This window comes from Mesocricetus auratus, unplaced genomic scaffold (genome assembly GCF_017639785.1).
Source record: "Mesocricetus auratus isolate SY011 unplaced genomic scaffold, BCM_Maur_2.0 Super-Scaffold_100028, whole genome shotgun sequence".
Lineage (NCBI taxonomy): Eukaryota > Metazoa > Chordata > Mammalia > Rodentia > Cricetidae > Mesocricetus > Mesocricetus auratus.
Window position 1 is genome coordinate 2694639 of NW_024429209.1, and position 14428 is coordinate 2709066.

Here is a 14428-nt window from a genome sequence, read left to right on the forward strand (position 1 = left end):
TAGCGGCGAGCAGACAGACGTGGTGCTGGAGGAATAGCTGAGAGTCCTACATCCCACAGGCAACAGGAAGTTGACGTTGACCCTGGAAGTAGTTTGAGCATAGGAGAACTCAAAGCCTATCCCCACAGTGACACACTTCCTCCAATAAGATCACACCTCCTAATAGTGCCACTCCCAATGAGCTTATGGGGGACAATTACATTCAAACTACCACACCGGGGAAGACTACCTCTCCTGTCCTCAGCATTACTTAGTTGCCTGTCGTTCTTTGTGTAGGGTTGAAGCCTTATGGCTCTCCTCTGTCTGCTTTACCATGTGGATTGCTGATGTCCTTGTTCAGCTCATGTTTAGGTAGCTAGATTGGTCAGATTTTGTGGACGTAGCTTCTCATATTACTAAGAGACACAGCAAGCCCCCTGACCAGCACCTGTACAAAAAGCTCAAAATGTCAATATGGCAGAACATTGATTGGCAAATCTAATGAGCAATCATTAGACATAGCTTTCCTTTTCTTTCTTTCTTTTTCTTTTTCTTTTCCTTTTTTTCCTTTTTTTTTCTTTTTTCTTTTTGTTTTTGGAGACAGGGTTTTTCTGGGTAGCCCTGGCTGTCTTGGAATTTGCTCTGTAGATCAGGCTGGCCTTGAAGTCTGATATCTACCTGTCTCTGCTTCCTTAGTGCTAGGATTAAAGGTGTATGCTACCACCACCTGACTTAGACATAGCTTTTCAAGTTTTATATTTGGAAATTTTCATAATTAAAAAAAATGAAGGCTCGCCAGATGTATTGGTACATGCTTAACATTCTAGCCCTTTGGAGGCTGAAGCAGGAAAATTGCTTTGAGTTTGAAACTAGCCTGTAGATACATAGTGAATTAAATAAATTGTGCAAAAACTAAATTTAAAGTTTAGTTTACAACAGGCTATGGTGGCACATGTCTTTAATCCTAGCACTTGGGAGGCAGAGGCAAGAGGATCTCTGTGAGTTCAAGGTCAGCCTGTTCTACAGAGTGAGTTCCAAGACAGCCAAGGCTGTTACACAGAGAAACCCTTTCTTGAAAAAGCAACATAAATAAATAAATAAATAAATAAATAAATAAATAAATAAAAATTTCACCTTACAAATTTCTGTTACTAGCAAATATAAGTGGAAAGACAAACTGCACTAAAAGAATGTCACGAATTGTGGTAATGTTTTGTTTATACTATAACAAATAAAGCTTTCCTGAAGACCAGAGTGCAGAGCTAATTGGCCATAGATGCCAGGCAGTGGTGGCATACACCTTTAATCCCAGCAGAGGCAGAGGCAGGTGGAGCTCTGTAGATTCAAGGCCAGCCTGGTCTACAAAATAAGTTCCAGGCCAGGCAAATCTACATAGTGAGACATTGTCTCAAAAAATAAATAGGGCTAGAGTGTTGCTCAGTAATTAAAAGCACTAGGGCTCTTCCAGAGGTCCTGAGTTCAATTCCCAGCACCCACATGGCAGCTCACAACTGTCCATAACTGTAGTCCCATGTAGACCAGGCTGGCCTTGAACTCACAGTGATCCACTTGCCTCTCTGCCTCCAGAGTGCTGGGATTAAAGGCATGTGCCACCACCGCCCAGCAATGAGACCATTAAAAAAAAGTGTATCAGGGTGGTGGGTGCTTATGTGTAGAGGTCAGAGGTCAATTTAAGGTATTGTTCCTGAAGCACTGTCTTGTTGGATTTTTGTGACATGGTCTATCATTGGCCTGCAGCATGCCTAGCTGGCTGGCCAGTGGGACCCGGGATCTGCCAGTCTACGCCTCCTCTGAGCTGGTGTCACCAGCACGGATCACTGCACTGACTTTTTCATGTGAGCGCTGAGGATGAATCTTCATGCTTGCATGGCAAGCACTTTACTGACTGAGTGGCCCTCAGGGCCTTTTGTAGTTTGTTATCATGGACTCAAAGGGTCAATAAATGTCCCTTGAATTTCTCTTCTAAATTTTAGAATCTAAAATATCCTCCATTCCTGTTTTCCTCAGGAGACTGACTTTTTGAATGTTTGACTTTTAGAGTGTTCTGCATTCTGGATCCCCTCCCCGCTTCTACACATTTGCTTGGCTAGTAGATGTCTGCCCTGACTCCCAAATTCAGTTTGAGATGGATGACCTGTTTGTCCTCAGTCCAATTCCACGTCCCCAGGGAAATGACAGGTGGCTCATCTTAGATATTAGCTTTCTATTGTTGATGTAAAACACCACCACAATTTAAATTTTGAATTACACGTATTTATGTATGTGTATATTTATTTATTTGTGTGTATATGCTCTTGTGTGTGCATGCCATGTTGCCCATGTGGAGGTCAGAGGACAAGCTGGGTCACTTCTCTCCTTTCACCCTGTAGGTCCTGGTGTCAAATTCAAGTCTTTCGGTTTGTCATCAAGTGCTCTCACCCGCTGAGCCAGGCATATCTTGCTGGCCCCAAAGCACCACAACTTAGTTACTTAAAACTGTGTAGATGTATTAGCCGTCAATACAGTAGAGGTCGTTTTGGGCAAAGATCATGGTGTCAGAAGTTGGGAATGTGGCTCAGTGGTTGTCGTTAGCTAGCATAGGCAAGGCCCTAAATTTAATCAGCCATTAAACAGGAAAATAAGCAGTGCACTAATAAATAAACAAAATAAGAAGCAATGTCTGCTGGCCTGCATTCCTTTTGCAAGGCTCCAGAGAACCAGTCCAGAGGTCTTGAATACCTCTGCTTCTAGAGCCACTCACATTTCTTCGCTTGTGACATTTACCTCCATGTTCAAAACGCGCGCGCGCGCACACACACACACACACACACACACACACACTTCTTGTATTCTTTATTTTCTTCACAAAAATAAAAAACCATTAGTGCACAGTGAATGTTTAACAATTGGCTCCTGGTGGGGAGGATGCCCTGAGTGTCTACCCCCAACCCAGGTCAGTTTAAAGCTACCAACAAAATTTCAACTGGTTTTCAAACTTTCTGAGAGATTGGAGTGGCTGCTGAGTGGTAGAGCTCATGCCTAGCATACTCCAGGCCCTAGCTTAATCCCTAGCACCCCCCCCTCCCTGCCCCCAACCCCAAAACAAACCTTCTGCATTTGTAACCACTGTCCCAGCACAGCCCTGCCTTTCACCCCATTTTATTCTGCCCTGTTTAGAGCTGCCCAGCCGAGGGCAAATGGCTTTCATGGACCTGGTTCACTGTTTCCACAGGGGTTGTACCAGCTCACCATGGACATAATCATGATGATTCGAGTGTGTAAGATGTTCCGCCAAGGTCTCAAGGGTTTCCGGGAGTATCAGATCATCGAGCCTATTCACAGGAGGTATCCTATCTTCTCCTTCTGGGATGTAAGTCACTCTGCTAAGCTGGGCTGCTGGGATTTAATGGGTGTACCACATCTCCCAGTCCTCGCTCAAAGGCAACTGTGGGAGAAGATAAGGGAAAGCAGATGTGTGAAATCCAACCACCGCCTCTGTTCATCCCAGCCTGGCATTGGAGAGGTGACATTGTCAAGCAAGTGGGCTGTCAAAGACTGAACCCTGAATTAGATATCCGTTCATGGCCTTGTGGTAGACGGTGCCGGCTAAGGCAGGCTTCTGGTGCAGGACAGCAGCAGGCCCCACTGTCCTAGGTTTAGGGCAGAACAGAGAGTAGGGAGAAAGGGGGCTCCTGTCCACATTCCCCTTCCTTGTGGAAGTAGAGTCCAGTAGTGTACTGCTCACACACATCCCTCAGGTGGAATGAAACACCAGGGGCGAGGGAGGCACAGTATGCTTTCCAACTGTAATCACAGGGCTGGAGAGATAGCTTAGTGCTTAAGAGCACTGACAGCTCTTCTAGAGGATCCAGGTTCAATTCCCAGCAACCACACACAGCTCACACCTGTCTGTAATTCCTGTTCTAAGGATCTGAAACCCTTACACAGACATACATGCAGGAAAAACACCAGTGCACATAAAAAAAAGTTCCAACATAGTCACAAAAGCCTGAAGGGGGCCACAACAGAACCGGGATTTTTCTGAGTGTTTTAAGGTGTGTGTGCACTCTCTTTACCAAAGGAAGGAGACATTTTCAGGTCCCCATTTGCCATGCTGACCTCATTTTCAGGATAAAGAAGGTCCCAGCTTAAAATATCTTATCTCAATAGTAAATCATGAGCTCTTTTTGTCACCACAGTGCCCAGTCAGAGTGGCCTCCAGTAGAGGGGTCATGTGGCTGTTGATTGAATAGCTGGGCTAGAATACTGGGCCAGATGGGGAGAGCTAGAGGCTAGTTTCCCATGGAGTATGTGACTATTTCTGAGCTTCTCTCTCTTCCTTTGTGAGCTTCCCCAAGGACACCACTTGAGTTGAGAAACGAAGAGGGATGGGGTGAAGGCAATGTTGTGTAAACCTTTCCTGGTGAGATGGGAACAAATTTCTACCTCCTCCAGATAGGGCACCAACAACAGAGCAAAGCTTGGATTCCACTCAACAGTAGCTTGGTGAACCACTGAGTTTATTTAAGCTTGTGTTTAGATGCTCGAGAGACAGGTTACATAGGAGCACGGGTCACCTCTAAACAGCCACATCACCGAAAAGCCGCACCCCAGTATGGATGACAACTCCCTCATAGCTGGATAGAGACACCCTCCACAAACTCTGCTCTAGCACCCTGGAGAGCGCGTGCAGGTGGAACAGACCGCTTTCCGCTAGCCTGCGGTACAGGCGGGGAGCTGAAATCTCAGGTGAGGGTCTAATGTTCCTCCCCACCCCGCTGGGGCCCCACAGGCAATCCGAGGGTCTCCAGTGAGTAGTGGCAGCTGCTCACATGGAGGTGGAAATGGCAGTCGTGCCGGGACGACAGCATTTCACAGCAGGCAAGGGACCCAGTTGAGCTTTAGGGAGCCATTTGAAATGTTGTCTGGATTGGATTGGCCACCTCTCTCTACCTGCCTCTTCCTGTATGCTTTCTCACCTCTGCGACCTCCCTTCGTCTGGTAGGAGACCGGATTGGGTTAGTTCTTTTGTCCTCTTCCTGGTCATGCTCCAGCTTGGCCACTTTGCTTTTGTTTTTGTTTTTCAAGACAGGGTTTCTTAGTGGAGCCTTGGCCCTGGAACTCACTCTGTAGACAGGCTGACCTCGAACTCACAGAGATCCACCTGCCTCTGCCTCCCGAAGGCCGGGTAGTCACCACCACCCAGCTGGCCACTTACTTTCTATGTGGCCTGATCTTAGGTAAGTTCTTCCAGAATGGGACTCCTATTGACTAAACAGTGATAGAAGAAGAGCCGCGTTTGAGTCACTATAGAACTGAACAAAGCTTGACCTCACCCGCCCCTCCTTCTGTCCCTGGTTTCTCCATTGCGCTATCTCTTCCGTTCGCTTCCTGCCCTCTTCCTTTTCTGCCTTATTCTTGTTTTTCCCCACTGTCATTTCTTTCTCTCCACCCTGCCCCTCCCTCCACCTTCACAATATGTTGATGCTGCGCTAGGGCTGAGTAAGGGATTTGGAGGGAAAGGTGATGAAGAAAGGGCCGGCTAGCTGGTTGGAGGTTTCCCATCGCTTACTATCACAGTGGCCCAGGTAGACAGAAGGTTTCCGAAGCAGAACTCCGGGGTCAGGTTTACTGATTCTCCGTTCTCTGCCTCCTTTCTTTCAGAAAAGGAAGCAAAGCCGGATCACATTTGATACGATGGACTTTGCTGCAGAGGAGGTGTGTGGGCGCGGACTTCTCCCTGTGGGGGTTGGGGTGGGTCTGGAGGTGTGTGTGGGGGTTGGGGTGTGTCTGGAGGTGTGTGGGGGTTGGGGTGGGTCTGGAGGTGTGTGGGGGTCGGGTAGGTCTGCAGGTGTGTGGGTTGGGGTGTGTCTGGAGTTGTGTGGGGGTCGGGGTGGGTCTGGAGTTGTGTGGGGGTCGGGGTGGGTCTGGAGGTGTGTGGGGGCCGGGGTGTGTCTGGAGGTGTGTGGGGGTCGGGGTGGGTCTGGAGGTGTGTGGGGGTCAGGGTGTGTCTGCAGGTGTGTGGGGGTCGGGGTAGGTCTGCAGGTGTGTGGGGGTTGGGGTGGGTCTGGAGGTGTGTGGGGGTCGGGGTAGGTCTGCAGGTGTGTGTGGGGGTCGGAGTAGGTCTGCAGGTGTGTGGGGGTCGGGTAGGTCTGCAGGTGTGTGGGGGTTGGGGTGGGTCTGGAGGTGTGTGGGGGTCGGGGTAGGTCTGCAGGTGTGTGTGGGGGTCGGGTAGGTCTGCAGGTGTGTGGGGGTTGGGGTGGGTCTGGAGGTGTGTGGGGGTCGGGGTAGGTCTGCAGGTGTGTGTGGGGGTCGGGGTAGGTCTGCAGGTGTGTGGGGGTCGGGTAGGTCTGCAGGTGTGTGGGGGCCGGGGTGTGTCTGGAGGTGTGTGGGGGTCGGGGTGGGTCTGGAGGTGTGTGGGGGTCAGGGTGTGTCTGCAGGTGTGTGGGGGTCGGGGTAGGTCTGCAGGTGTGTGGGGGTTGGGGTGGGTCTGGAGGTGTGTGGGGGTCGGGGTAGGTCTGCAGGTGTGTGTGGGGGTCGGGGTAGGTCTGCAGGTGTGTGGGGGTCGGGTAGGTCTGCAGGTGTGTGGGGGTTGGGGTGGGTCTGGAGGTGTGTGGGGTTCAGGGTGGGTCTGGAGGTGTGTGGGCATGGACTTCTCCCTGTGTGGGGGTCGGAGTGGGTCTGCTCTTCTGTCTGTTTCAGGCTGGAAGAAGCAGGCACCATGCTGGTTTTAGTTCAGGCTCTGCCAGCCCTTGTGGCACATTGAAGTAGCCATTCCATCTCTGATCACAACGATCCTGTCCCCTGGCCCTGGCTTACCATTGTTTAACCAAGGAGGGCCAATCTGGGGGAGTTTTGGGTTTGGACTTATGGAAATCAGCAGAAAGCAAAATGGAGGCTGTGATGGGCCCAGCCAGAGGAGATGGAAACTGGGTAGCGGGAAACTGCATGGCCTGTTGGTGAATTCTGGTTTGGCCCTGAGCTCTCTGAGGATGCTGACATACATGTCCCCTCCTGTGTTGGATGTCCTTCATGTATAATTCTGCTCTGACAAGAGAAGGCCTTTATGTCTGTGTGGATCTTAGGGCTGTGTGATGTGTTCTCTCTGCTCAGGTATCATTATTACCTTCTCTTCTTCTTCTTCTTCTTCTTCTTCTTCTTCTTCCTCTTCCTCCTCCTCTTCTTCTTCCTCTTCCTCTTCTTCCTCCTCTTCCTCTTCCTCTTCTTCCTCCTCTTCCTCTTCTTCCTCTTCCTCTTCCTCTTCTTCCTCTTCTTCTTCTTCTTCTTCTTCTTCCTCTTCCTCCTCCTCTTCTTCTTCCTCTTCCTCTTCTTCCTCCTCTTCCTCTTCCTCTTCTTCTTCTTCTTGAGACAGAGTTTCCATGTGTAGCCCTGGCTATCCTGCAACTCACTTTGTAGATCAGGCTGGCCTCAAACATACAGAGATCTGCCTGCCTTTGCCTCCTGAGTCCTGGGATTAAAGGCAGGGCCACCACGCCTAGCACCTTCCTCTTTTCTAGCCACCAAATCCTGGATATTAAATAAAAGTTTAATATCCAATTTTAAATGTAAATGAACCAATCACATTCTCACTGGTTCAGACTGGGCTTGGCCCAGGTTTGTAGAGGCCACTTGGACTCTTCTCTGAGGACAGAGGGAGAACAGAACTTCATAACTAGTACTAGTGCCACCTGGACCCATCCCATGTCCCACTGCCATCCCTTTGGAGGTATGGGTCCTGTTACATGGCTCTCCTGGACACAGTCTGATTTCTCGAGTCCTCTCACTGTGTGAAGCATTGTAAGGAAATCTTCTAAAGTCTGCATTTCTTCAGTCTCTAAGATGAGCCAATGTCTGACACTAGGCATGGAAGGATTACCAAAATTTTGCCCTGATTCACTCAGGGGAAGCCAGGGACCTCTGTAAACACCACAGAATTCTAGAACTGAGGGACACTCTGTGCATAGGAGTCAAGAAAAGGAAGAGGCTTCAGAAGGAATGTCCACAGTGGCTGGTGTCGCCTATAGTGATAGTCCAATGGGTCGGGTCTCACTGGTCCCTACACAGAAGAATGGGTTACTGAGACAAGCAGCTGTCCCCCAGTTGCAGTATGCTTGTACTGAGGACCATGAGGTCCTCGAGCAAGGATAGCCCATACCCTGCCTTGGCAGGGGGCAGAGCTATTTATTTTCTGAGTTTCTGCACCAATGGATACGATTCTTGGCTGGGTGAAGATGCAGTGAGATGGGTGTGTAGATGCTCGCTTTGATGGTTGACACACAACCCTCAGTCTATGTGAGTCACTACTGTGTGTAGAACAGGCAAGCATCAAATCAGTATATGGAGAGTTGCCAGCTAGAATCTTCTGGCCATGTCTCCCCAGGGTCACTTCCCTCCACGGGCCATTTATATCACACAGAAGAAGCCATCCTGGAGGACAGAACAGGAGATCCAAGCCCTCTGCAATGTTCTTCAGGTTCTAGACTGCTACCGAAACTATGCAGAGGCTCTGCAGCTGCTCCTGGCCAAGGTCATGCGCTTTGAAAGGTCAGTGAGAGGCACACAGCCCCTGGCTCCTAGATTAGGGTGGGACTAGTCAGGAGGCCCCCAGATGGAAAAGACATGGCAGGTCACCCGTGTGCTCACTGGTGAGGGCAGCAACATAGCTTAGTCACTTTCTGAGAGTCTAGGAGTCATGGAGTCTGAAATGGTCTGACAGGGCTGCTGAACTGATCTAGTCCAACTCACACACTTTCCAGATGCAGAGTGAGGGTCAGAGAGGGAGAGCACTCATCCTAGTCACTGTCTTAGTCCATTTTCTGTGACTAATAATGCTACAGTTGGGCTAGTTATAAAGGAAAGAGACTTAGCTAATGGTCTGGCTCAAGGGCAAGGAGCCACATCTGGTGATGCCCTTCTTGCTGGAAGAGCCCTAAGCATCATACAGCATAGCACAAATAATAAAAACCCAAGACAGATATTGGGGTTCAAGCTGAAGATCAGAAAAGTAAAGCATCCAAGCCACTAGAGAATTCTCACCTCTACCAAGGCTCAGACCAAAGGGGTGATCCACCGAACCTCAGACTGCTCCCAACAGCACTGCTGCTCGAACCCACTGAGACTGCAGTGAGCTCCTATCTCTGCCCACCCTATAGTCCTCTCTGTGCCTAGTCATATCACTCCTTTCTCCACCTGCTAGTGCTGGGATTAAAGGTGTGATCTCTGTTTCTCATTTAGACAGATTCATTCTCATGTAGCCCAGGGTGGCCTAAAACTCACAGAGATCCATCTGCCTCTGCCTCCAGAATGCTGGAATAGCACCACCACTGCCTGGCCTTTATGGCTATGACTAGCTTTGCACTCTGATCTTCAGACAAACTTTATTAGATCATAAACAAAATACCACCACAATATGGTAAAAGTCAGGGAACCTTTGGTCTTTCTTCTTAAGAAGCTACCAGTAGCCTGGTCTACAAAGTGAGTTCCAGGACAGCCTCCAAAGTTACAGAGAAACCCTGTGTCGAAAAACCAAAAAAAAACCAAAAAAAAAAAAAGAAGCTACCAGTATTTGATGGTGAGGGTTCACCCTGCTAATTTAGTCCAATATTTTTTTCCCCTTGGTGCTGGATATTGAACACAAAGTCTTATGCATGTTAAGACCATGCTCTCCCACTAAGCTATGCCATTGGCCTAGTTTTGTCTAATCCTAATGACCTCCTAAGGGTTGGGGTTAAGTTCTACTCTTAATACCTTACAGTGGACCTCAGACTCCAATTAGAGTTTGCAGGAGACAAACACACACACACACACACACACACACACATACACACACACATACACACACACATAGACACACACACGGTAAATAAATGGATAAATGTAATGAAAACATAAAGTGAAGAATGACCAAGGCAGGTGGTGGTGATGCACACCTTTAATCCCAGGAGGCAGAGGCGGGCAGATCTCTGTGAGTTCAAGGCCAGCCTGGTCTACAGAGCCAGTTCTAGGACAGCCAAGACTACACAGAGAAACCCTGTCTTGAAAACAAAAAAACAAAAAACCAAAACAAAACAAAAAGAATGACCAAGAGAGACATCTTCCGGCCTCCACGTGCATGTGTACCCACTCCCGTGCCCACACGTGCACAAGTAAACAAGTGTATACACGCACACAAGAAAACATACTTCATTTCACGTAATGTTGAAGTTGTTGCAGATTTTTCAAAAAAATGCATTTATCACATCTTTAATTAGAAATGTTGACCTCCTCCTGGGTCCTGTGGGTTCACTGCCTGAATAAAGATGTACTTACTTATATTGTATAGCACAGATGTGGGGCAGGGGTAGGTGAAGTTTTAGTCCACACACCCCCCCATTTTTTGTTTTGTTTTTTGAGACAGTGTTTCTCTGTGTAACAGAGATAAATAGACCAGGACATTCCAGACAGGGAGAACTGTTTGCTTTGTTCAAGTCCAGGGGAGAAGAACAATTCACTGTGAGGATTCCATATCAGAAGAAAAGAATGAGAGTGCCAGGGAGACAGAGGAAAGGGAGGAAGAAAGTGAGAAAGAGAGAGAGAGAGAAAGGAAGGAAAGAAAAAGGGAAGACAAAGAGAGAGAAAGGAAAGAAGAAAAGGGAAGGAAGGAAGATTAAAAAAAGAGACAGGCAAGCTGGCAGAGTGCTGTCAAGAGGGAAAAATTGTGGAGCAAGCAGATAATGCCACATCTGTCCCAGTGTGACTCTGAGCAAGCCACTCAACCTTTTGAGCCTTGGAATTTTCACTAGTGAAATAATGATAATGCTGATTGTATTAAGAATAGAGATTTGGGGGGAGAGTGCACAAGTGATGGTCCTTAGAGTCCACTGCCAATTGTTAGTCATTCTTGGGACAGACCAGGAATTAACCTTTTAGGCTGAAGTCTTCAGCTAAAAAGAAAACTCAGCCCCAGGGAAGTCCTCCAGGCTCATCTGGAAGTCAGTCTCAGCTAGATTTAGCAGGTCAGTGCAAGCAGGACTGTGTCTGCCTGTTTATCTTCTAGTGCTGGGGATTGAATTTGGGACCTCACACTCATGCACTCTTCTTCTGAAGAGCACCCCCAGCCCTTTTCATATTTTTTGTTTTGAGACAGGGTGTTACTAAGTTGTCCTGGCTGACTTTAAAACTCACTTGTATCTGTTCCACCTGGTCCCACAGCCCCTTTAGCCCCAAATAAACACACAGAGACTTCTACTAACTAGAAAACTGTTTGGCCAATGGTTCAGGCTTCTTGTTGACTAGCTCTCCATGAATTATTAACCCTTAATTACTAATCTGTGTATTTCTACACAGGCCCATGACCCCAGCGCAACCTTCCTCCAAGGTTGCCACAATCATAGTCCCTAATGTCCACCTTCACTCTGACTCCAGTGGGAAAGAGTATCTCTTGGGACAGACTTGGAATTTTTCGTCCTTCCTTTCTCCCTTCCTTTAGTTCCTTCCATTGGGTTGGCTTTGCCTTGAATCACCAGTGGGGTCTGGGTTTAAGAACTGCTAACAAATCCTACTTGCCCTAGGCTTGGGTGTCTGTGCCCCAAATAAAGTGGAGAGCTACCCTTCTTATTTGGGAAGGGCATGCACAGCACCTGTGTGGAGGTCAGGGGACGACTTGAGGGAATGAGTTCTCTTTCCACCATATGGGACCTTGATAACAAGCTTGTGTTATCAGACTTGGCATCTGGCGTCTCCATCCTCACACAGTTCCACCAGCCCCTCTATCTGTCTCTTCCTGGGCATGTCACCTGTAGTTCACAGACAAGAGGAACTGAGGTTCAAAGAGATGACCTGCTTGGTGTCACACAGCCAGGTTCAGAACCAGGATTCAGGTGGGTCCTGGAGTGACTCTAATGCCAGTGCCCATCACTGTTCGGTTTCTCCGTGTGTCTGCTGCGTTGGGTACCTCTAGTCTTTTATTTTGTGCTACCAGTGGAGCACTCACAGATGCTAAGCTTAACCAAGAGTGAGGCAAACCCAAGTAGCTGCTGCTTCCAGGAAGCCTCAGCATAACTGAGGCAGGAGACTGGCTAGGTGTGAGTGAAGGCATTCTGAAGTCTCTTCTATCCCAAGGCTGTGCCTTTCTGTCCCAGAGTACATAGCACTGAGTCTGGAGCATCTTGATTAGAAATCAAACCTTTCCCAGGTTTGGTCGCCGGCGTGTGATCGTCAAGAAGGGGCAGAGAGGCAATAGTTTTTATTTCATCTATCTGGGCACGGTGGCCGTGACTGACGATGAAGACGGGAGCAGTGCCTTCCTGGACCCTCATCCAACACTGCTGCACAAGGGTGGCTGCTTTGGGGTGAGCCAGAGGAGGGCCTCACTGCCTGGGCTGGGGTCGGGGTATGACAGGACCCCTGCTCTAACCTCTTAGCCAGGCCCTGCCTGCTTTATACTTAGTGCAGGTCACTGGCCCACATGCACACCAGGGCCCTTATCTGTCAAATGCCGATGAGCTGGACTACACACTGTCCAAAGCTGACCTCTTCACCTGATACTGTAGGAGCATATTCCGTTTTTCCCCATAGACACAGGGATACCATAGACTCAATAGAGTGGCTTTTTAAGTTCCCTGTCTCTGGCCTGTTTACACTTATTTCCTCTTTTCCACAAACAAAGGGGAACTAGCAGTGGCGGGTGGGGGGGGGGTGTAGAAAGGGCCATGGTGGGAAGCTGGGTGTGGACTCATACTTGCCCTGTCCCTGTTCCCCCACCAGGAAATGGGCCTTCTGAGTACTGCAGTAAGGAGGGCCACAGTGGTCTGTATGGAGGAAACAGAATTCCTAGTTGTTGACCGGGAGGATTTCCTCGCAAATAAGCTGGATGAAGAAATCCAGAAGGAAACTCGCTATCGGTACAATTTTTTTTAGGTAACTCTGCCTCATTCATATCAGGGCTTGGCTCTGCCCTTGCTTGGAAACATACTAGTGGTGCTGTTGGGGGTGCTCTAAAATCCTACCCAACTTCTCTATCTAGCCAATCCAAGTGTGCCTTCAGCTCAGGCATCCCTGCAGGGCCAGGCAGGGTGCTAGTACTTTGTACTTGTTTCCTGTCTAGTCTCATGGTCAATCCTGTGAGCTTGTTTCCTTGGTGTGTGGATGAGAGCATCAGGGCTCAAGATGGTCACACACCATGTCTGATTTAAAAGTAACAAGGTCAAGCTGAGTGGTGGTGACACATGCCTTTGATCCCAGAATTTGGGAGGCAGAGGCAGGTGGATCTCTGTGGATTCAAGGCCAGCCTGGTCTACAGAGCAAGCCCTAGGAGAGCCAGGGCTGTTCCACAGAGAAACCCTGTCTTGAAAAACCAAAATAAATTAACAAAATTTAAAAATAAAATAAAAATAAAAGTGACAGGGTCTCAACATCCTATAGCACACAGTAGGTGCTATCATCTTTTGGGCATGTTCCTCCCCTTCCTCCTTTCTAGATACCCTTCCAAGGTCAAGGGCATGGACTCTGGTCCCATGTAATGGTCAGACATGAACTTAGCATGTTTGATGCCTGAACCAACTTGAGTTAACCAGCTCAGTCAACCTAAGTCTGTTGAGTTTTGAGCCCATCACATTAGAACTGAGGGAAATCCATCATTGCTAGCAAACCCTGTAGAACCACTAAACAGAGAGAGGCAGCTTGTGACTCACAGTGTATGAGGTCAGGGATGAGATGGCCGCTTTGAAGTGAGCCTTTAAACAACTCCAAAAGACTCCAGACATCTAGCCTCTCCCCAGGCTCAGAGCTCAATGTTTGAAGCTCACTGGCCAGAGGCAGCTAGAGACTTAGCTCCGGGACCTAAAGTTAGGGCAGGACCCCTTGGCTGGGAACCAAGAAGCCAGTATGCTGAAGGAAGAACCAGCTGGTCCTTGCTGTGGGAAGAGTTTGTCAGCCAGAGTTGTAGGGAGTAGCAGAAATGGAGACAGAAAGAAGATTCCTGGATGGATGAGCAGAGTGGGAGGAGCCAGATGCTGGGCAGCTCTAGGGTTGTCTGTGCAGCAGCAGGGAGGGGACACTTAGCTGAAGGGAGGGCCTTGAGGAAATGTAGGACGATGACCATAGACTGGGTTGAAGCAACTGCGTGTGGTGTGGTGAGGTCCTTCACCCAGTCATTTTCTCAAGAGTCAAATAATAAGGCCCCTTCTGCACTGTTCTAATATTGGGCGCTAAGTTCTTTTTTAAGAAGGATTTATTTATTTATTATGCATACAGTGTTCTGTCTGCATATATATATGCCTGTGGACAAGAAGAGGGCACCAGATTTCATTACAGATGGCTGTGAGTCATCATGTGGTTGCTGGAATTTGAACTCAGAACCACTGGACCACTGAGCCATCTCTCCCCCCTTTTTAAAAATATTCATTTATTTACATATTTTATGTGTATGAGTGCTCTGTCTTCATGCACACTGGAAGAAGGAATCTGATCC

General features: G+C 48.4%; 1 protein-coding gene across 8 annotated transcripts in view; it reads left to right on the forward strand.

Moving 5' to 3' along the window:
- The window catches only part of Cnbd2 (cyclic nucleotide binding domain containing 2), a 56673-nt gene that overhangs the window by 14332 nt on the left and 27913 nt on the right, over positions 1-14428 (forward strand). For 4 of the 8 annotated variants that reach the window (XM_040732824.1, XM_040732826.1, XM_040732829.1 and 1 more), the window contains 5 exons: positions 3212-3349; positions 5644-5697; positions 8360-8523; positions 12152-12308; positions 12724-12873. In XM_040732824.1, the coding sequence (XP_040588758.1) occupies positions 3212-3349; positions 5644-5697; positions 8360-8523; positions 12152-12308; positions 12724-12873 (663 nt within the window). Of the gene's footprint in view, positions 1-3211; positions 3350-4527; positions 4729-4756; positions 5220-5643; positions 5698-8359; positions 8524-12151; positions 12309-12723; positions 12874-14428 lie in introns of those variants that run through there. The other 4 variants (XM_040732825.1, XM_040732830.1, XM_040732831.1 and 1 more) reach the window with 4 other exon arrangements.